General features: G+C 46.2%; 2 protein-coding genes across 4 annotated transcripts in view; both read left to right on the plus strand.

Moving 5' to 3' along the window:
• Window positions 1-13,362, plus strand: part of GNB5 (G protein subunit beta 5) — a 43,419-nt gene extending 30,057 nt beyond the window's left edge. For 2 of the 3 annotated variants that reach the window (XM_059056292.2, XM_059056293.2), the window contains exons 6-11: window positions 1,020-1,163; window positions 3,135-3,226; window positions 6,090-6,138; window positions 7,637-7,733; window positions 9,285-9,451; window positions 10,684-13,362. In XM_059056292.2, the coding sequence (XP_058912275.1) occupies window positions 1,020-1,163; window positions 3,135-3,226; window positions 6,090-6,138; window positions 7,637-7,733; window positions 9,285-9,451; window positions 10,684-10,695 (561 nt within the window). In that variant the 3' untranslated portion in view covers window positions 10,696-13,362. The remainder of the gene's footprint in view (window positions 1-1,019; window positions 1,164-3,134; window positions 3,227-6,089; window positions 6,139-7,636; window positions 7,734-9,284; window positions 9,452-10,683) is intronic. The other variant, XM_059056294.2, reaches the window with a different exon arrangement.
• A 3,216-nt stretch (window positions 13,363-16,578) lies between these two features.
• On the plus strand, window positions 16,579-23,456 carry BCL2L10 (BCL2 like 10). Its single transcript, XM_067030624.1, is given in 6 exon segments — window positions 16,579-16,711; window positions 18,262-18,582; window positions 18,585-18,774; window positions 18,776-18,905; window positions 20,915-20,971; window positions 23,448-23,456. Coding segments are annotated over 6 exon segments (840 nt in total).
• Window positions 23,457-23,508: the final 52 nt, after the last annotated feature.

Below are 23,508 nucleotides of genomic sequence, written 5' to 3' on the forward strand. Positions count from 1 at the left end.
CCCAGGAAAGAAGAGAAGTCTGTCTTCTTCCTGTTGGTCTCTATCATCAGGACATGAGAGCTCCCCCTTCTGGTCTCCCACTGTGTTTAATTGAGGCTTCTGTTTTCATTAATTTTTTACAAAGCTATTAGTCTTGATAAGTAAGTTTAGTTGGTTCACAGTTTTATCTTGCAGGAGCAGTTATTTCACAGAGCAGGCAGCTAGGTTCTTTTTACTTGGTTTCTCAGTATTGTCTAACGCAGCACCGGGATGTGTGCCTGGCCCTGGAATTGATTAACATAGGGACAGGGAGTTCTGTGGGTTTCAGTCCTTCTTGACAATCCTGTTAACCAAGCTCCAGGAGAGCAGAGACCAAGACACAGTCTCTCTGCAAACCCTGATGCCTAGCGGAGGGCCTGGACGTGGCCAGCCCACGGCAGATGCTGGTTGGCCCTGTGTGTCTGTCAGCACCACTCAGTGGCCCAGGGAGCCTCTGGGGGATACAGCTACAGGAGAACGTGTTTAGCAAAATCCTGCTCCACGTGGGTCCCGGCAAGCAGCGTCAGCATCGCCTGGGAGTTTGTGGGAAATACAGAATCTCAGGCCCCACCCCAGGCTCTCTATTAGTGTCTGGGAAGCAGAACACTGGGCTTGGCTGCTTGTGGTTCTGTTAAACAAATGTTCACAGAGCACTTCCTACGTGGCAGGCAGGTATAGAGCCCCGCAGGTACTGCAGGGAGACCTCTAGATTTCATACTCTGCAGGAGGACAGGCACATAAACAGCTCAAGGACAGTGAGGGTGTCAAAAATGAACTGTTTCTTTCTCAGTACCAGAGAAAGAGTTCTGTGCTTGAGTCCAGATTTAGCAGGGGTGTGTGTGTGTGTGTGTGTGTGTGTGTGTGTGTGTGTGTATGTGTGTGTGTGTGTGTGTGTAAGGAGCCTCCTCTTCCCTGTGGAACTGTAAGCATCTGCTTGGCTTCCCCTGACAGGGACATTAATGACACAGTAGCCACACCCTTCCTGTCCTTTCCTGCGGCAGATCCTGACAGCGAGTGGCGACGGCACGTGTGCCCTGTGGGACGTGGAGAGCGGGCAGCTGCTGCAGAGCTTCCATGGGCACGGGGCTGACGTGCTCTGCTTGGACCTGGCTCCCTCAGAAACCGGGAACACCTTCGTGTCTGGGGTAAAGACCCAAGGAAGATCTCTGGGGGATCCTTTGTCCACTAGGGAGGCTCATGGTGGCACTTCCTGTTAATTTGTGGGACTAGACTGGACACTTCCCTGGATGGGGCTGAGATTCCTTAAATAAGTAGCAGAGAGTTAGCATCTGAGAGCTTTAGAGACAGTCGCTAGGCACCAGGAGTCTCAGGTGGCAGTGGTGGCGAGGCATCGCTGTGGTGTGGTCAGAGCTTTGACACTGTTGGGACACTCTCCCGCCCTACCCCTGCCAGTCACCAGCCCCCTCCCCCCACTCTCAGGCACAGGGAACAGTGTATCTGAAGGCTAAGAGTCGGACAGGCAGGCCACCCTGGCAGAGGAGCACCAGACGAGGAGCCAGGACACCTGGGACCCACATTTGCTACCTGACTCTACATTTCATCCTCTGTAAATTGGGCATAAGGCACGATAGCATTTGTCCCCCACCTTCCCCAGGATATCGTGAGCAGTAGAGGGAAGAGTTTACAGTGTGTTATGCAGAGAGGCAAGTATTTCTATGGACACCTGGGAATAAGAATGGAGAACTGAGGTGGCTGGCCTGATCCCTGGGTCCTGTCTCATCTCGCTCAGGAGACGGTGATGAGAGAGGACAGAGGTGCAAACGCTGTCTAATGATGTTCGCTCCGAGCTGCCCACATCTTAGTCCTGGCCCTCAGGTGAGGGCTGTGTGGCCTCTAGTTGGTAGGGACCCTGATTTTCTTCTTGGGTATTTGGCCCTATCTGTGTAGATTTCATTCTTGTGTCTTTGTATAACTGTATTTATCCCTACTCAACTACACTGTTTTTTCAAATTGTTGATATCATTGTGGATTGTATTGTCTCTTTCAGAGTATTAAACTCCACCTGATTTAGGGTCCTGTAACGATTTGAAGACACTCTGATTCCTTAGTCCACATTCTCAGTAAAGATGCTTGGAGTGCTAAACTCCCACAGCAGGTCTTTCTGAGACATCATTTGAAACCGACAATTTGGACACTAATTTTAACCCATTACTCCTTCTGTTTGACCTTTGAGAGTCTGATTTTTTTTTTTTTTTTTTTTTGCGGTACGCGGGCCTCTCACTGTTGTGGCCTCTCCTGTTGCGGAGCACAGGCTCCGGACGCGCAGGCTCAGCGGCCATGGCTCACGGGCCCAGCTGCTCCGCGGCACGTGGGATCCTCCCGGACAGGGGCACGAACCCGCATCCCCTGCATCGGCAGGCGGACTCTCAACCACTGCGCCACCAGGGAAGCCCTGAGAGTCTGGTTATACTGCTCATGCTTGATCACAGAAAGCTTTGCAGGAATTTATCAAAATGCTCCCGGAAGCTGGATAGTATGTGAAAGCCTAGTGGCTCATGGTAGCAACCCAGAGAAGGTTCACTTTACAGGTGTTGAGGCAGAAGCCCAGGGAGGTGACTTGCCTGAGCCACCCAGCTGACTGCGGGCAACACCCTGACTAGGCTGCTGGGGTGCAGCTGGCCCAGGGGCACGTGGCTCTCCACCTGTGTTCAGGCTGCCCCACACACCTGAGACTAAGCTGGGAGGTCCCAGCACACCACTGTCCACCTGCCCTCCTCCCCTCTGGGCTTATAGAGGCAGAGATAAAGAGGAGGGGGAAAGAGAGGGAAAAATGAAGAGAGATGCCCAGGAGGAAGGGGAGAAGGAGGCTCTGGAGAGTTTGCAGCCCCTCAGAAAGATGGGAGAGAAGAAAACATGCTTAAAAGGGGGCTGGGTGCCTTCCCTTGCTCGTCACCCTGACCCCAAGACCTGGCTCTGGCCGTGTGAGGGCTTATCAGTTGAGGAAAGTGGCCTTAGGTAAAGCTAGTGCCAGAAAAGCATATTGTCAGCCATTTACTAATGGGAACAAAAAGGTCTCTGTGACATAACCAGAACTCATGCCTGTCTGTAGACATTCCTTGCATTGTACATAACTCTGGGTAACTTTCTGTTTGTAGGGATGTGACAAGAAAGCCATGGTGTGGGACATGCGCTCCGGACAGTGCGTGCAGGCCTTTGAAACACACGAATCTGACATCAACAGTGTCCGGTCAGTGAGTAGAATGTTCACGTTGCTCCTCTGTCCTCCAGTGTTCCCCAGTCTGGGCTAGTGCTTAGCCTCTAGGCTCAATTTTCTTGGCTGAGAGAGGCTTTTCCAGCAATAATGGCTGATTTGTGGTGGGACCGAACAGAACTCGCGATTTCTTGGAGAATTTTAATATAATTGCACTAGGGGCAATGGATATTATCCTGTCTAGGTCAAGTCAGTGTTTCTCATTCATTCATTCAACAAATGTTTAAGTCCTTATCTGCTAGACAGTATTCCAGAAACTGGGAGTACTGTTTTGAACAAGACAACATCTATACTGTCCTACAGAAGACAAAGCACAGATAAATGTGCTATTTAAGGACTGCTAAGTGCTAAGAAGAATTAAAACAGGGAACTGTGATAAGATGGGTTATTTCTTTGAATGGTCTGTTCTCTCTGAGAAATTGATGTTTAAATTGAGACCAGGATAATGAAGGAGCCAGGCTTGCAAAGAGCAGGGGGGAAGATCAGGGAGGTGAGATGTTCAGGAACCTAACAAAAGGCCAGGTGACCACTAGTGAGTCCTGAGTTGGGGAGGTGGCTGGCATGATCCATGTTTTGCCTTTAAAAGATCACTCTGGATGCTGTATGGAGAATGGATTGTAGGGGAGCAAGAATGGAAGTATGAAGGCCCATTAGAAGGTTGTTGTGTGAGTTTTAGAATGAGATGATGGTGGCTGAAACTAAAGAAGATACACAGGGAGGATAGAAACGTCTAGAATTGGAAAGGATTTGAGATTTTACCCTAGCTGCAAGCTATGAAGTAAGGCTGTCACAGATTCATGGATGCTGCTAGAAGGCATGAGACTCCTGGGTTAGAGATGAAGGATAGTTGTTTACTCATAGTGATGGCAGTAGCTGGGGTATCAGCATTTTTGTGCTGGTTACCTAAGCCCCAATTCTACAGGGTCACATGAAAAGGGCCAAATGACACCTGCCCATGCAAAGGGCTGTATTATAGGAGAAGAACCCTGAGCTCAGAGAACCTGAATCTTTTATAAGGGGCAGTAAGCACTGATCCATTTGCTAAGACAGGGAGGGTTGGAGGCAGTGCAGGGAGAAGGCAGTGGTTTCACATGGATTCTGGAGCTCTGTCTTGGGCTAGCTAAGTCTGAGATGCTGTTATACGACCAAGTGGGAATGTCAAGTAGGTAGCAGGAGCTGTGACCTGGACTCCAAGAGAGAGGTCAGGACTTGACATATATATTTAGAAGCTGGCACTGTCAGGACAGCATTTAAAGTATAATCACTCAAGAATCTTTATGCTTAGAGGAAAGCAGTAGACTTATTCCCCTTAAAAGCCAGAACGCAGGGCTTCCCTGGTGGTGCAGTGGTTAAGAATCCGCCTGCCAATTCAGGGGACACGGGTTTGAGCCCTGGTCCGGGAAGATCCCACAGGCCGCGGAGCAACTAAGCCTGTGCACCACAACTACTGAGCCTGCACTCTAGAGCTCGTGAGCCACAACTGCTGAGCCCGTGTGCCACAACTACTGAAGCCTGCACGCATAGAGAAGAGAAGCCACCGCAATGAGAAGCCTGCGCACTGCAACCAGAGAAAAGTCCACGTGCAGCAATGAAGACCCGACACAGCCAAAAATAAATAAATAAAATAATAATAATTTTTAAAAAGCCAGAACACAGTAAGAATACTTAATTAACTTAGTGGTAGAAATATTAATGAGAACTTTCTAGCTCTTTGACCTCAAATGTAGGAAAGGAAAACAGGAGAAAAAAACCTATCACTTTTTGCAAATGTGCAGTAATTACCCAGAAAAATCCAAGGAAATCAATTGAGAAATTACTACAAATAGTAAATGAGGTTTTTACGATACAGGATAGAATATAAAGCCACAAAAATAAGTTAAATCCCTATATATTCATGAAATAACAGCTTAAACATGCACATTCTCTCACCCATGCTGTTCCCTCTACCCAGAACCCTCTTCTTCTAATATCCACCAGGTCTCTACTTAGGCTGCCCTCTCTCCAGAAGGCCTGATTATTTTTCTTTTTAGATATTTATTTAATTTGGCTGTGCCAGGTCTTAGTTGCAGCACGTGGGATCTTCGTTGTGGCATGCGGCATGCACGCGGGATCTAGTTCCCTGACTAGGTATCGAACCCCGGCCCCCTGCCCTGGGAGCACGGAGTCTTACACACTGGACCACCAGGGAAGTCCCTGAAGGCCTGATTAGAGGAAAGGATGACTATAACAGTAATAATCATTAGTTATTGCATGCTTTTTATTTGGCACCGTGCCACATTCTTTGTATAATATATATATTGTCTTATTCAGTCTTTACAGCAGGAAATGTGCGTTATCCTCCTTACTTTTCTGATGAAGAAACTGAGGCTGGGCCGGGTGAAGGCACTTGCCAGAAGTATCCCATGTAGTGAGTGGTCAGTGCAGACAGCTTCCTGTGGCTCTGTATATCTGATTGCAGTGTCTGTGTTTATAACCACTGTCTTATCCCTTAGCTCTGGCCAAGTCTTGGGAATGGGGTATATGATCAAGGGGAAGCAAGGATACAGGGGACCTGCCTGTGTTCAGTGTCTGGTACAGATATACATATTATCTAATTTACTCCTCGCCAATACTCTGCAAGGCCAGTGTCACTGTCCCCTGTTTACAGAGAAGAAAATTAGGTAGGTCAATTGGGACCTTCCAGATGAGCCTCCCTTTCTGGCCTCTGTAATGAGTGGTCTGTGTATCCTTAGAAGTCTGAGGGACCAGCATGGGACAGCCTTCCCAGATGGTTCTGATGGGCACCCAGGATTGGGAATCACCTCTCTAAGTGCTTTCCCCCCACACTTTCTCTCTGCAGATACTACCCGAGTGGAGATGCCTTTGCTTCGGGATCAGATGATGCTACGGTATGTTTCTAAGTTATTGAGAGCTTTTCCTATCCAAAGGAGAGATATGCTGACCTTATTTTAGTTTTCAAAAATAACTTTTTTCCTGATTACAGAATTGATGTGACTTCAATAAAGAAATCTTGGGGGAAAACACTAAATTATGTTAATCATTATACCCAAGAAAAATCACAGTTCAGTGAATTCCTTTCTGTCTTTTTAGTTTTTAAACAAAATGCTTTATAATTTGCTTTTTTCACTTAGCAACAGATTGTGAACATTTTCCCATGCCAATACATATTTTTCTCCCACATTCTATTTTCTTAATGATTGAATAGTTCTCTACGTTATGGATATGCCATCATTTACTTAACCAGTCTTCAAGTTTTGGGTCATTAGGTTTTTTCCAAGGTTTTTTTTTTCCTGTTAAAAACACTGCTATAAGCAAATATTTTTGGTACCTCTCTTATCATTTCCTTATAATTAATTCTCAGACATGAACTTGTTGAGTTAAAAATCAGCCTAGTTTTAAGGCTTTTGATACTAATTGTCAAATTATGTTGACCTATATTTCAGGAGAAAAAAAATATCCTCCTGTGCCCTCAAAATAGCAAATATCTTATTAAATAATGAATTGCACTGTAATTTGCTATCATGGAAGAAATTACAGGGGAATAGATCGAGGGTTTCATAATAATGAAAACTTAAAACTTCTGTATTTCAAAAAATATTTAACAAAATTTAAGGGCATACATTTGGGAAAATTCAAGAGCTTTCAAAACTTTCCTACCCTTTGATCCAGCCATGCTATTTCTTGGGAACAATTCTATTCTAAGGATTCTATGTTTTAGCTATTCTAAGGAAAATATCAGAGATGCATATAAAGATTTTTATAGAAGAAGGATCATGGCTTCCCCATAATTTTATTTGTAAAAGAGAAAAATCAGACATAATCAAACACTTAGCAGGGTATGGCTAAGTAGATTCTGATATATCCACATGAGGAATATAACAACCATATTACTCCCATTTTTTTAAAGATTATTTAATGATATGAGAAAATGCTTATAACATAATGCTAATAGAAGCAGTAATGAAACATCCACCCCATTTAAATCCAGACATAAAATAGATTAAGACTGAAGGAAATAGTCCAGATGTTAGTAAATACCTCTAGGATTGGGAGTGACTTTTATTTCCTTCTTTATGCATTTATGAGTTTTCCTGAATTTTCTGCAGTGAACACATATTCTTTGTCAGAAAAAAAAAAGAGGGCTTTCATTTTTGTTTTTGTACCTAAAGAAATTTGTATTTGCTGTTTCTTTGAATCTCCAGTAATCCCTGGAGATTAATAGGAATCGGGATTGAGGGAGAAAATACTAGGAGAGAAAACGAAAGAGGTTTTTCCCTTATCCCTCAAACTACACAAGCCACTGGCACCTGCCTGTAGCTCTGTGGCCATCAATGCACCAAACAAGATCCAGAAACAAGTGCCTCTTTATCTTCTATGTCACCCCAGTGTCGCCTCTACGACCTCCGGGCAGACAGGGAGGTTGCCATCTATTCCAAAGAGAGTATCATCTTTGGAGCTTCCAGCGTGGACTTCTCCCTCAGTGGTAAGATTTTATTTCAGAAACTTTCCTGGCACTGTAAAACAGGAATTCAATGAAACCCAGCTCTGCCAAGCTTCCCCTCCTAGCTAAACTTCCTATGGGTGCATGTGCTAAAGAGTCTACTTTTGCACCAGTTTTCCTCCACTGCATTTTTTTTTTTTTTTTTTTTTTTTTTTTTTGCGGTACGCGGGCCTCTCACTGCTGTGGCCTCTCCCATTGCGGAGCACAGGCTTGGGACGCGCAGGCTCAGCGGCCATGGCTCACCGGCCCAGCCGCTCCGCGGCATGTGGGATCTTCCCGGACTGGGGCACGAACCCATGTCCCCTGCATCTGCGGGTGGACTCTCAACCACTGCGCCACCAGGGAAGCCCCTCCACTGCATTTTTGACAGCCCGCTTTGCCCTGCCTGAAGCAGCTTCCTCAGCCCAGTTCACTCCAGGGGAAATGAAGGCTGGGCCCACCTAATGGTCTTCTTCAAAACAATGATGTATCAAAACTCCATCTGCACCTTTAGGCATTTCCTCTCCAGCCTTCCATTTTCCTTTCACACCTGAAAAGGGACCTTTTTTTTCAGAGGTGGGGGGAGTGAAGCAAGAGTCCCTTTCTTAATGCCCTGAAGCTCATGGCACCTCTGCCCTCACAGCTGGGGAGGCTGCCTGTGAAAGTTAAGGCAGCACTCGTATGCTGGCTCAGCGGACCATTCAGTTTTCCCAGACACCCCCCCCCCCCCGGTTGTGTAGCTGTGCCTTTGTGCATGCATGCTGCTACTGGAACGTCTTTTCCCTTCCTTCTCTGCGTTGCAAACTCCTATTCAGCCCTCAAAGGCCAGCTCAAATGTTGCTTTCCCTGTAGTGCCCTTTTAAAAAAAAATTTTTAATTTAATTTAATTTTTATTTATTTATTTATTTTTGCTTGCGTTGGGTCTTTGTTGCTGTGTGGGGGCTTTCCCTAGTTGCATCGAGCAGGGGCTACTCTTCGTTGCAGTGCACGGGCTTCTCATTGCGGTGGCTTCTCTTGTGGAGCACAGGCTCTAGGTGCACGGGCTTCAGTAGTTGTGGCACACGGGCTCAGTAGTCATGGCTTGCAGGCTCTAGAGCACAGGCTCAGTAGTTGTGGCACATGGGCTTAGTTGCTCCGCGGCATGTGGGATCTTCCCGGACCAGGGCTCGAACCCGTGTCCCCTGCATTGGCAGGCGTATTCTTAACCACTGCACCACCAGGGAAGTCCCCTGTAGTGCCCTTCTTGATCCCCCTTCCTCTGTGATCACATAACACTTCACACATAGCGGAGCACTTCCATGACAGCCCTTACCACAGGGTGCTGCAATGATTTATGAGTCAGCCTACCCACCACCACCCTCCACAGGGGCCACCAACTGTGCTTTCTCCTCTTTGAATCCCCAGGGAAAAGTACAGTGCCTGGCACATAATGGGCACTAAATCACTGTTTATTAAATGAATGAATGAATGAGCGAGTGCATGAGTGAGAGTCATGAAAAGAAAAACAAGAAGGAAGGAACTAGTTTCATAACCATCATATCCTCCTGCTTTAAGGTCGCCTGCTGTTTGCTGGATACAACGATTATACCATCAACGTCTGGGATGTCCTCAAGGGATCCCGAGTCTCCATCTTGTTTGGACATGAAAACCGTGTTAGTAGTCTACGTGTTTCCCCTGATGGGACTGCCTTTTGCTCAGGATCATGGGATCATACCCTCAGAGTAAGAGAGAAGTTTTTCTGCTTTCCTCTGTGTGTGAGAGCAGGAGTGATTGGCCTTCCTGAAAGCAGAGAGATCAGAGTAAGCTAGGATGGGCCTGGGCAGCCAAAACAGAGCTCTACTTTCAATTCTATAGCCACAGAGAAGTGATTTGCCTGGGGAGGTAGTGAGTTCCCCATCAATGCAGTTGATTGGGGAATAGATGAGTTCCCCATCTATTCAAGCATAGATACCCTAAAAGTCTGATTCCAGCCTTTGACAAGTCAGATTGCCAGTCTCACCTCCCAGTAGTGCTGGCTTCTTAATCTTTGGTCACAGACCCCTGTGAAGCCCACACAGGGGCTTCAGGAGACCTATGAAGCCCCTGCAATTATATGCTAAATTGTGTGTGAGTGTGCGTGCGCGCGTGCACATTTTTCCAGGAGAAGTGTCCTCATGGCTTTTATTAGATTCTCAAAGAGCTCCATGACTTTGTCAGATGTCGGCTTCCTAGAAATGCCACCAAAATAACCTGTTCATCAAACAAAGTTTACCTCACTGTGGAAGATCACAAACTTGACAGTCTTATTAGCATTTCAGAAGGGGAGAGCAAAGGCAGGTATTTATGAGGTTTGGGGAGTCTGGTTGAAGGCAAGTCTTTTGATGGAGGGACTTAATTAGGATTGGACAAATTTGTGGCATAGTTTAAGATTGTTGGACACAGGGTAGGGGGAGGGAGAGAATTTCGAAGACTGTCTTGAAAAGCAGGCGGTCATTTGATGCTGTGTACTGTCGTGAGAAGTGTGTGTCTTTTCTAAAGAGAGTAATTGAGTAGTCTAGTCTTAGGGTAAATAGATTAAAGGATTTTTGCAAAGTTCCTGAAACAAACAGTAAAGTTATCCGTGACTTCATCATCCTGGGCAAGAGTTTGCTAAATTAATAAACATGTCAATGTACCCAGTGAGCTGAATGGGTACATAGGGTTCTGGTTTTCAATCTGAGAATTACCTTCCCTAGCAAGAAGGCCACAGATGCCCTTCAAATGATTAACTAAGGGAGAGGGGGAGCCAGGACCAAAGAAGCACCTTTGAGTTGCTAGGAGTAAAGTGTTATCTTGCTAAGACATGTGAATGCTCTATTTTGGATGTGGTGTGTATGTTTGGGTACAGTAGACTTTGATTTTATCTCTTTAAACTCAGGTTTTAAAAGTCATTAACTGAAAACAGACTAAAAATTATCTATTTGTGTCTTTGCAGGTCTGGGCTTAATCATAATGCACATATAGGTACCTGAGAATAGAATTTGAAATTGTCACATGTAAATAGATCTTGCTTCTAGAGGATCTGAGAGTTTATTGCAACTTAGCTTAAGGGAGCAGCTCCATGACTGAGAGTTCAGCAAGCATCTCCAATATTACTGTTAAAACCACCACCATGGAAAGATCCCAGTATGAGCCTTCAGCACTATGAGAACACCTTCAAGTACAGTGTTTTTCATTTCAAACACTTTTTAAAATGTATCTGTTTTTAAGGTTATTCTAAACTATCCTCTCAACTCATTCTATCTCCAGTACAGTTCAGCATATAATATATTCCATATTGTTTCCTTGAATCACATTTATTTTTCGGAGCACTTTAAAAGCTGATTTTTCTCAGTGCACACTGTGACTTTTGGAACCTTCCCCTGGAAGTGCTGACTTTAATGAACTGTGTGAGAAGGACAGTGTTAATTGGTCTTTGATAGAAGAAAATGCCAATTCCAAATGAAATTAGACAGAATCAATTTTTTTAAAGTGTGTTTTTATGGTGAAAGTATCCTTTTCAGCCTTGCGTCCTATTGTATTTTTTCGGATAAAACATTTTCATATGTGTAAACAGTTATAAATGAAGCAGAGATATCATAAAATAGAAGGTTTGATGTGTGAATCTTGTGATGGTGGGATATATCACTGCATCATGTGGACAGGACATTTTCTTTCACTAGAGGGAAAAGCTGAGTGCTGTTTGTGACACAAATGCTTCTCAGGGCAACCAAAACCTTTTTGTGTGGGAACACAAGACAGTAAACTCATTTAAAAACCTGTTTGTAGTGTTAGACGTATTAGGATTAGTAGCATCTACTCAGACTAAAATGAATCTTATTCATATCAGTTATACTCATCTGTATTGCATTGCAAGTGCAATTACATATACAAATTAATTGATAGGTCTCGAATGATAATGTCTTTGTTTCACTTATATTGAGGAAAAATAACATAAAATATATCTTGTCTTTATTTGAAATTCAGCAGTTCCTTCTGGAAGGTACCCAGTGCTTTAGTTACAGGATCCCTGATTTTCTGTTCTGTTTTGTTTTAAGGTGTAGAGGCTTATTCTTTGTTTGAGAAAACTCCTCATTCATAAAGATGGCATGCATCACTTAGGGAAATAAAAGGTCATCTCAGACCAAAAATGGTTCCTGGGTGAGGCTTGCCCTGTGGGTGGTCTGGGGTCTGGAAGGCCAGGTTCTCGTGGTGCCCGAGGGCTGTGTGTGCTGAGTCCCCTGGATCCTCGGTCCCCTCTCTTGGCCCTGCTCCAGCCTGGCCCTTTTCCTAATGGTAGTTCTGGCTTTGCAGGCCCAACCACAGGCTCTGCTGCTTGAAGTTGCCCTTCCAGGGCTGGAGCCATCCGACAGGCTTGGACCCAGTGCCCCTGTAAACCTCAGGGGGCGTGCCAGGCCCACCTGCAAAACAACTTGTTCAGGTATCAAGATGGGCCCAGTCAGTCAAAAATTACCCAAGCCAGCTTTTCCATCAACTCTTTTTAAATAAACATAATGATTATATGCAATCATTTGCCAAGAAAACATTTACCAAGGGCTTTACTATACAACAGGCCCTGGAGTAGAGAGAGAAAATATGAAAGGCTCCTGCTCACCCCCTACCCCTTCACTCCCCCTCCTCCCGCATCCCCCCAACCTCCACCCTGCCCTACCCACCTTGAGAGCCCAGAGGGAAGGGGGGAGGAAGCATGGTCCAGAGGGACAACTTTTCAGCCACCTTCTCCCTCTAGTGGATTCCATTCTGAACAGGGGCTCAGGGAGATGGGCACAGGGTCTACCCAGCTCCTGCCAACTGCTGAAGGGCTGGCCGCAGAACGTGTCCTGTGAAATTCTCAAGCTCTGGTCCCAGAATGTTCCTGAGTTTGTTCCTGGGCTCCTAGTTATGGCATCCCCTTCCCTCTCTCCCACAGACCTTTTTGTGTCTCTGCACTCTGACCTGGGCCTCCCAGAAGTGAAGGAAGGCAGGGCAAAGGAAAAGTCACCCAGACTCTGGAGAAGCAAATTCAAGGTTATATGTTTGGAGAGGTGGGGGAGCATCTTCAGTATATGTGCAGAATAGCCCCTAACTTTCCAATCAAAAAAGTGACCACAGTGTGACCACATTTCAGCCATAAAAAGAAACAAAATTGAGTTATTTGTAGTGAGGTGGATGGAACTAGAGACTGTCATACAGGGTGAAGTAAGTCAGAAAGAGAAAAACAAATACCATATGCTAACACATATATATGGCATCTTAAAAAAAAAATGGTTCTGAAGAGCCTAGGGGCAGGACAGGAATAAAGATGCAGACGTAGAGAATGGACTTGAGGACATGGGGAGGGGGAGGGGTAAGCTGGGACGAAGTGAGAGAGTGGCATGGACATATATATGCTACCAAATGTAAGATAGATAGCTGGTGGGAAGCAGCCGCATAGCACAGGGAGATGAGCTCTGTGCTCTGCGACCACCTAGAGGGGTGGGAGGGAGGGAGAGGCAAGAGGGAGGGGATATGGGGATATATGTATATGTATAGCTGATTCACTTTGTTATAAAGCAGAAACTAACACACCATTGTAAAGCAATTATACTCCAATAAAGATGTTTTAAAAAATAAATAAAAAATAATTTTTTAAAAAGTGACCTTCGGGCTTCCCTGGTGGCGCAATGGTTGAGAGTCCGCCTGCCGATGCAGGAGACACGTGTTCGTGCCCCGGTCCGGGAAGATCCCACATGCCGCGGAGCAACTAAGCCCGTGAGCCATGGCCGCTGGGCCTGCGCGTCCGGAGCCTGTGCTCCACAACGGGAGAGGCCACAACAGTGAGAGGCCCGCATACCGCAAAAAAAAAAAAAAAAAAAAAAAAAAAACTTGAAAAAGTGACCTTCAAGGCCCTAAGAAAGTATTCCCTCAAACACCCCCATGGGCAGTTAGCCACCTCCCCTATAAGTATTTAATCTCACAGTGCCTGTTGTTTAGTATTTATTGAGGAAATACTTGGTTGGAAATATACTACACCACATGGAGACTGAAGGATAAACCCCAGGTAATAAATTATATTTTGCATATTGAAAATAATGCTGAGTGGAGTTTTTTAATCAGGTTTTCATTTTTTTAGAGGACTTGGAGGCAAAGCTACCAAACCATTGTGGTGAAGGGGCCAAACAGATGTGCTCCGAGGTGTGCATAGACTTGGACACCCCCTTTCCAGCCAGAGGAGAGAAAGGTTAGGCAGACAGGGGGGTCAAACAAGGAGTTATGTGATGACAGGTGTTTGTGGGAAATACCTGTGAACTGAAACCAAGGCAGCTGCTTTGGAGGGAATGTGCGGCTGGCCTCCCAGAAGTAGGGCCCTGCTGCTGGTCCTGTTCTGGAATGAGCCCAAGGCCAGAGCAGGCACCCCATATCCACTTCCCTCTTTCCCACCCTGGACCTCCTCTGTACCCTTCCTGGGATTATAAGTGGCTTAAAGTTAGTACAGGTTGTAAGGGCCTTTAGCATCCTTGCGTCTCATAGTTGCTTGGCCATCTGGCTAGAAGGTGGTCCTGCTGACACTAGGACTCATCTATAAGAGGGGGACAGCATAGGGACAAAGGATGTGCACCTAGTTTCAGACCCAGCTCTACCACTTTTACAGGATATACAATGTCTAAATTTGTCTCAGCCTTAGTTCCCTCATCTAGGAAATGGTACAGTTCCAAGGTATGTAAAGTACCTTCCCCTCCTTCCTTTCCTGTTCCCTTCCTCTCCTTTCCAACTCCTTTCCCTCTCCCTCCTTCTCCCCCCTCCCTTGCCCCATCTGCTCCCTCCTCTCTCTTCTTGTCTCACCTCTTATCCCCTTCCTCCTCCTCCCTATTCCCCTTCCTCTTGTTCATTCTTTTCTCTCCTCTCCCCCCACCCCACATAAGCGATCCCTACTCATGTATCAAATTGGTAATTATCATCAATTAGAGATTCATCTGGCCCAGTGGTTCTCAAAGTTTTCCATCTTAGGATCCCTCTACACTCTTAAAAATTATTGAGGACCCCAAAGAGCTTTTTGTTTATATGGATTATATCTATCAATATTTATCATATTAGAAATTCAAACTGAGAAAAATCATAAAACACAAGAATACAGAAGCACATATTCCAGTGATGCTGCCTTCACCACATATCAGTAGCCTCTGGAAAACTCCTGAGAAAGTGAGTGTTTTAAAAGCCACACATGGGCTTCCCTGGTGGCGCAGTGGTTGAGAGCCCGCCTGTCGATGCAGGGGACATGGGTTCGTGCCCCGGTCCGGGAAGATCCCACGTGCCGCGGAGCGGCTGAGCCCGTGAGCCATGGCCGCTGAGCCTGCGCGTCTGGAGCCTGCAGGGCTCCGCAACGGGAGAGGCCACAACAACGAGAGGCCCACGTACTGCAAAAAAATAAAAATAAATTAAAAAAGAAAGAAAAATAAATAAATAAAAGCCACACATACAGAAAAAAGAGTCAGTATTATTATGAAAATAGTTTTGACCTTGGAGGATCCCCTGGAAGGACTCCCAGGGTCAGATCAACTTTGAAAGCAGCTTATCTGGGCTGAGGAGCCCTTTTCCAGCCCCTCCCTGTGAGACCTCCCTGGGGCCATTCAGGCCCTTGTAGGGGTTTGGAAGAGGAGGAGGAAGGTAATTGAGAGAGGGGGGCTCGAGCGGATGCTCTGGGGCAACCACACGCGGCACAGGAGGGGCCCTGCGGGCACAGAGAGGCAGTAGGAAAGGCAAGAGACCAATGGGGGCTGTGAATCACTGAAAATCTTAGATATTTTCAGTATTTTAAAAACAAAAACAAAACCAGAAACCATGTAAGTAAGGCTCACCAAAAATGTCACATCTTGATTCTTTTGGTTAAAAGTGGGACAAGCGAGCCTGGTAACCCTGGTCAACTCATACTAATAATACAAGCTCCTCTCTAAAGAGCTTTTACTATGTGCCAGGTACTATGCTAAGGCCTTTGCACATACCAACTCATGTAATCCTTGTAACAGCCTATAATGCAGTTTATTGCCTCCATTTCATAGGTGGGGAAATTGAAGTTGGGAGGGCTGAATAACTTGCTCACGGTCACCGAGCTTCTAAGTGGCAGAGGGGGGATTGTAACCAGATCTGACTGCAAACTGCATAGGAAATTCTATGTGTGGAGGTTAATTTATTCATTTGTTGTTTGACTGCACTGATAATTATTAGAATTAACCAATGGCAGGGCCAGAGGATCTACCACTAACCCCCAAGCTACTCCAAATCTAAGAAAAAACTGTGTGCTTGCTGCTAAAATATAATGTTCAAAAAGGTAAAATCATGACTCCCTTGAAAATAAAACATGAACATATATCAAAATGTTTATTTAACTTAAGAATTAATAAGGGAATTTGTAAGATGTCACAACCAGCTCAGCTTGACGCACAGAGATTTATATTCCCTTCAGGCAAAATTCATTTGGCTCCCCATAGAGGAATCACTGGCACTGGCTCCCCATAGAGGAGTCACTGGCACTGGCTCCCCATAGAGGAGTCACTGGCACTGGCTCCCCATAGAGGAGTCACTGGCACTGGCTCCCCATAGAGGAGTCACTGGCACTGGCTCCCCATAGAGGAATCACTGGCACTGGCAGATCAGGCACTCAGCAGTAGCATTAGCCAGCTCAGCCTTTGTAAGGGGAATTCTGTTGTTGCCACATCCTCGCTCCCTGCTGCATGGCCTCTTCATTCACGGTCCCATGGAGCAAGCACTGTGGCAGCTGTGTAAAGAAGCTCTCTGACCTCCACAGACCACAGGAGTTTGTCTACCTGATTATTAAGAGTCTTCTCTGCAGTGGCTGCCCTTTGGAGGCGTGGACATGGGAGACGAGTATCTTCAGTCTGCCTCTTCAGAGGGGTCTAGCCACATATCTCTGTCCAAGATTTCCTTGTCACCAATCTTCAAGGCCCTGACCATCCAGCCAAACCATCAGCAACTGCCCATGAATCAATGTAGATCTGTACTCTGGCCATCTCTCACCCCGGACATAGTGTATAGTCATATATCCTGTTTGAATTTCTGCCCACTGGGAGGATTTTCCTTCACCGTTGTCTTCACAGTCCCCCCTGAGTGGGGCTATAATGCTCCAGCTGTCCACTTTCATGTAGTACCAGCATATCATACAGAGCCATCTATAATCCAGGCTTGAGTTTTCTCCCTCAGTCAGCTGGTCATAAGCAATCCCCTGAAAGCCGTAGGCATGGAACAAGAGAAGAGGCAAACAACAGGAGCTGTGTTGCAGGGGTCTGAGCCGACTACTCACAATTTACTTGTACCTCATGGACCCGCCTGAGTTCAGTCTCTCATGTACCATTTCCACTTGATGAAAGATTGCTGCTGTGCACACCCAACCTTAAAACAAGGCACGTCAGACAACGTCCATATTATGAGGAGAGTTCAAGCTGCATGGTCACATCATTCAGCCTCTACGAAGACCTAGCAGCAAGCCAGAACCTGCTTCTCAAAAGGATAGTCAGCTGCAGAAGAGGACATAGATTTGCTTCACAATCCTAGAGGTCTGCACCATAACTGTATCGGTGCTTGCCAGAGGCTCCATACAACTTCTCTATTTGACACTTCAAGTATCATTGGACCTGCTGGATCATAAAACCCAAGTGATAGAGTATCTTGTAGCCTAAACAGCTGCAGAGCCTTCTCTTGTTCTGCTTCCCAATCCACCTGCCTGTAGATGGGTTGAGGTTGCATACTCAGATGTGTATGTTGCCTCCAAAGTGACCTACGAAGGGTTGTGCCTCTTTCTGTCAGTGATACAAGCTGCAGCAATTCATCTTCCACCCTGACGGGGATATTTCAAAATGCTCCAGGCCAATGAACCCTCACAAATTTCACTGCTGGTACAATTCTATGTCAGTCTGTGTCCAATCAGGAGAAAGAAGCCATAGAGTAACATGAACAGAGAAAGATTAGTATAAGAAGTATTAACTATAATAGGGAATTGGAGTAATGAGTGATTGGCCAGTAAAAAGTGGAGAATTGTAAGCAATATAGGGATGGTAGCTATAAGAAGCAGCCAAAAGCTGGGTATTCCCTCAACCTCTATTATAGTGATAATTTAACTGTACTGTGATTCCGTTTCTTTGTCCCATCACTAGACTCTAGGGTCCTTGAGAGCAGGCACCACATGCCTTGTTCTCCATTACATCTCCAGTGCTACCACCCCAAAGACTAGGAGTAAATGAGTGAATGCAGCCAATATTGGCACTCTAGCAACCTGCAGGAGAATTATCCTGTTTCCTGCCACATATACCAGACCCAAAGGAAGGTACCTCCAACACACACCTGGATGCTTCAGTCCAATCTGAGAAGATGCTGATAATCCTTTCAAGGGAGCCGCCAGTGGAGGGCTGTGTGTAGCCTTTGTAAACCTCTCCTAAACAGGAGGCAAAAGTCTAGCCCAACTTCCCAGACTGTCCCCACTGGGTTTTTAGTCCCCAAGCCGAGAGCTAAACAATAACCCCAAAAGAGTCTCACTCTGCCCCAGATTGCTATGTGAACACATGCACACAGCTGGGCCTCGCCTATTGGGGCCGGAACAGGTGTAGATGGTATTCCCATCAAAGGCTCCTCTCGGGACCTGGGAAAGCAACTGCCCGGGGCGGACCCGGCCGAGCCAAGCCAAAGCGGAGCGAGGCGGGGCGGGGCGGGCCTAGAAAACAGGCCGGGTCGGGCCCCGGCAGAGGCGGAGCCGTGGGGGACGCGTTCAGGGAGCGCACAGCCAGGCTGCTGGTGGACTACCTGGAGTACTGCGCCCGCGAGCCCGGCACCCCCGTGCGGGCGTCGTGCACGCCCGAGGCCGCCGTGCTGTTCCCGTGGCCGCCCGGATACAGTAGACCAACGTGCACTTCTTGTCCCAATACCGCGGCTTCCGCGGGAACCGCGTCGAGCTGGTGGCCTGGATGGCGCAGGAGCTACTCGCCAACAACCCTGGTGGCCCCCGTTGGGGCCGCGTGGCAGCGCTCGTGACCTTCGCGGGGACGCTGCTGGAGACGCCGCCGCGGGGGGGCCCGTAGGCGGAAGAAGACGGAGAATGAAGACGTTAGCAGAGACTGCCGGTTCCTGGTGGCCTTGCTGTGTGCTCAGCTCTCCGGACGGCAGCGCGCCTGGCTGATGGCGAATGGCGGCTGGGTGAGCGCGGCGGGTGCGGGGACCCGGGGCGGGTGGGCAGCACGGGACGCGCCCACGCGGCTGGCGCCCGGAGGGGCCCTGCGGCGCCAGCCCCGTGGGGCGTTCGTTTCAGCAGGCCTGGGACATTCGTGGTGAAGTCCGGCTTCCTCCTCTACTGGCAGTCAGTCACCGAAACAGGCCTAGCTAGAGGACTCTCATACTAACCCATTATGAAACAGCAGCGCACAACTTGGGTTTGCACACTTCGGCCTTGTCCTTGACCGCCCTCGGAGTTTTAGGGTGCGCTCATGTTAGGTCTGGATGCTTTGCTTAGGTAGAAATTCCCAAAGTGGCGAAGTCAGCAACAGGGTGGCCTGGGCCAGGTGGGTTCTTTCTCCAACACTTATTAGATGCACCTTTCTCCATAGACCCCACGGCTCTGCAGATCAGAGCACACTAGCCTAAAACTGTTAGAATGAAAAGGCAGCCCCTTGTCCAGCCCCCCCATCTCTCAGGAAGAGCTGAGGCAGAGGTCTCTGGGGTGGGGTGGGGGGGCGGTGGTTGCGCGGGCACCCTGTGGTGCTGACAACTCGAGGTTCCTTAACTTCCGATTCACTGCACCCAGCCCTCAATTGGGAGATAGCCAGGCGTCCTGGCGCGCAGCTGTAAGCCATTGATCTCTGTGGTCTAGGCTAGAGCTGGAGGCCCTTGCACTGAGGCTCCTAAACTGAGCTCATGATCAGCGAGAGTCTGGCCATCCTTCAGTAAGAGGGGAGAATGCCTCCTGGGTTCTGAGCGAGACCCCTGCTTCTTTCTTCTCCTCCTTACTGGAGTTGAATCAGCAACTGTGGTGACCCAAGTTATAGAAGAAACACAGCCAAACCATTAAAACCAACAATCTAAAAAAAAAATCTAAGAATCTAGGGAAGACACTGCAGGAAACTTAGCCTCCTGTTTTGCAATTTCCTGGTAGACCTGTATTGATGAATTGGGTTCCATTTGTGGAGGAGAGGGAGTATTTGAATCAGAACCTTGACCTTGCATGAACAGTTTGAGGTGTTAGCGTTAATTCCATTCTTTTGGGATGGGAAGGGATGGGGAGGCGGGGTCTTCAATTATTCAGGCCTGTGAACTCTCAGAACCCCACCTGAGCCATTTGTCTTAACGAGGCATTTGGCCCCCAAGGGCACTCCGCACTAAAGAGGAAATTGATAGGGGGACATTGTTTTTGCTCTCATCTTTTGGCTAATCACCATTGAATAAGGAACAATCTTTTAACATCAAGAAGCAGAAATTCTCCAAATGAGTAAACTAGACATGCCCATACCTCTCTCAGCTGCAGTTAAAATGCCACAGGCTGGATTTCAAGTCCCTCCCTCTTCCCCCCATTTTTCTGACTGGAACTGCTTGCTTTATTGTCTCAGGATACCTTTCAATTTAGCAATTTGTCAGTTTTCCAAAATGGCATCAGTTCTTTGCTCAGGAAAGAACATGATATATAGTATTCTACCTTCCTCTTGGCTTTTGAAAGAAGTGAGTGAGAAGATGAGTCCTGCTCTAAGTGACAAAGTTGTGTCCCCTATGTCCTTCTACCCCCATGTTAGACTACTTACAAATACTAACTCAAAGATTCCTAATTACAAGTTACCTATTGCTCAGGATTTCCTTTTCTTTTTTTTTTTTTTTTTTTTTTTTTTTTTTTTTTTGTGGTACACGGGCCTCTCACTGTTGTGGCCTCTCCCGTTGCGGAGCATAGGCTCCGGACGCGCAGGCTCAGCGGCCATGGCTCACGGGCCCAGCTGCTCCACGGCATGTGGGATCTTCCCGGACCGGGGCACGAACCCGTGTCCCCTGCATCAGCAGGCGGACTCGCAACCACTGCACCACCAGGGAAGCCCAGGATTTTCTTGTTTTACATTTTAAATTCAGGAGTTGTCTTAGTGTTTAATCCAGAACCTCCTGTGTATTTTATTGAGTACAGGTTTTGAGTGTTATGAAGCAATCTAATTCTCTTCTCCCTACCCTTATAGGATGGGTTTTGTCTCTTCTTCCAACGCTCATTGCAGCCATCTTGGGAAAGACAGCAGGTCTGGGTTTTTCTCTCATACTATACAACAATGATCTTAATCTACTTCTGGTCAAAATTATCATGAGTTCTAAAATTCTTAACTCATTTCTACCTGCCTGTGACTAGCCAAGCAAATTTGAGATGTGAAAGAACAAACCAGAGTAAACCACCTCCTGAGACATTTTTACCTGCATTCATATAAGGAGTCCTACAGTGATTCAGCCAGCATTTTAACTCCTGACAAGTACTCAGAGATATTAGGACAAAGGCACAAATGGCTCTTCTTTAAATGGGAGACACAGGGGTGTAAAGGCTTATTGCTCCAAAGAATTACAGAAGAAACCGCTTTCCATTAAATAGGAAATACGGTGCTATTTGCTACGTTTGGATAAGAGTGGATATGTATCTCTCATCTATCCATGATTTCATGTGCTACTGCTGACTAATTTATCAAGGCACTGTGTCAGGGGTGTAAAATGATACTACAAGTCCTCCGAGTCACAGTTTAGTTTAACAAAGAATGTAATAGTAAATACTTTTATAAGGAATTCTTTCTAATCCTTTAAAATGTAATTTCTGGGACTTCTAGGTTTTTAGAGTTAATATATTGAAATTTTATTTTTCTGACTTCAATAAATCTTTAAAGTTTTAATTTATGCATCTTAAAAAACAGTTGGTTTTGCTTGGAATTCAATAAGCCTTTATTCTTAAGAGTAACTTGATTGATGACAATTTCCTTCTTATTGTCTCTTTAATTTTTTTTTTTTTTTTTCTTTTTTTTCCTTTACGCGGGCCTCTCACCGTTGTGGCCTCTCCCATTGCGGAGCACAGGCTCCGGACCCGCAAGGCCCAGCGGCCATGGCTCACGGGCCCAGCCGCTCTGCAGCATGTGGGACCTTCCCAGACCGGGGCACGAACCCGTGTCCCCTGCATTGGCAGGCGGACTCTCAACCACTGCGCCACCAGGGAAGCCCTTATTGTCTCTTTAAACAACACATACAATTATTTTAAACATTTAATGAATACACAGGCACATAACAAATCCTTCTCTTTCACCTTCCATTCTGTAGTCAACCCATCACTTGAAGTAGATGGAGAAAGAAAACTTTACCCTGTACCTGAGCCCTATGAATTTCAAAGACAAAAGATCGATTAACAGGAGAGAAACATACAAATCTTATTTGATATTAATGTTTTTTACAGGGGACTCCATATAAAAGACGTGAAAACTCAAAGAAGCAATAAGACTTGGCGTTTATATACCATTTTAACAAAGGGTGATAAATTGTGGAGATATGACTAAACAAAGAAAAGGGGTTTGGGCTTCTAGGGGTGGTATATTGTGGAACAGTGACTAGGAAATATATGGGGGAAGCTAATGGAAGATGAGGATTATTTTAGTAAAATTAATGTAGATTCATCTTAGTATTAACTCCCATCACCAGTGATAAGAGTATTCTCCCCTTCCTGGTACAAGAAGGCACCTTTCTCATGGGAAATTTATGCCCTGCTTTTAGGCAGAAAGGGGTCAGAGAGCCCTTTCTATATATGCTATTTCTCAGTTGCCTTCAGCTAAAATCATCAATATGCCAAAGTGGCATATTTGGGGGTAACATGTTTTGATCCCCTTCAGTGGTTAACAGTGAACACAGTTAATCTAGTGCCCGCTGGAATCTGCATCCATCTGTCCTTTTGGAGCCCACACAGACCCAACCAAGCTTGCTAGCAGCCAGGGGAAAAGCACCCATGAGGACAAGAAGCCAGTCCAGATCTGCTGCAGCAACATCTTCATGGCCAAAGCTGTTGCTGATGCATTAGATCAAGACTTGGACCAAAAGGAATGGATAAAATGATTCAAGATGGAAGAGGTGATGTGACCATTACAAATGGTGCTACCATTCTGAAACAAACACAAGCATTACATCCAACAGCCAGAGTACCGGTAGAGCTAAGGCTTGAGAGAAAGAAGGAAATGGCACCACATCAGTGGTCATCGTTGCTGGCTCTCTCTTTGATTCCTGTACCAGTTTTTTTCAGAAATGGATTCATCATTTCCAAATCACTTTAGAAGGATTTGGAAAGGGTATTGAAATCTTGACATGCTGTGACCTGTGGAACCGAGTGACAGAAAAGTGTTGTTAAACAGTGCAGCCACTTCATTGAGCTCAGCAGTTGTCTCTCAGTATTCAAGTCTTTCTCTTACATGAGTGTAAATGCAGGGAGGAAAGTGATTGATCCAGCCACAGCTACTGGTGTAGATCTCAGAGATGTCAGAATAGTTAAGAAAGTTGCTAATGCCCTCCAGGGTATAATGCTAAGTGAAATAAATCAGACAGAAAGACAAATACTGTGTGATCTCTCTTACAGGTAGAATCTAAAAAAAAAAACAAAAAACAAGCTCATAGATAGAACAGGTTGGTGGTTTCCAGAGGTGGGGGTAGAGGGGTAAGAGAAATGGGTGGGTAAACTGTTCTTGTTTTTTTGCTTGTTTTTAGTTTAAATAAACTGTCTTTTTTTTTAAAAAAAAAGGAAACTTGGTGGGACAATTGATTTTGT

Source organism: Kogia breviceps, chromosome 3 (genome assembly GCF_026419965.1).
Source record: "Kogia breviceps isolate mKogBre1 chromosome 3, mKogBre1 haplotype 1, whole genome shotgun sequence".
Lineage (NCBI taxonomy): Eukaryota > Metazoa > Chordata > Mammalia > Artiodactyla > Physeteridae > Kogia > Kogia breviceps.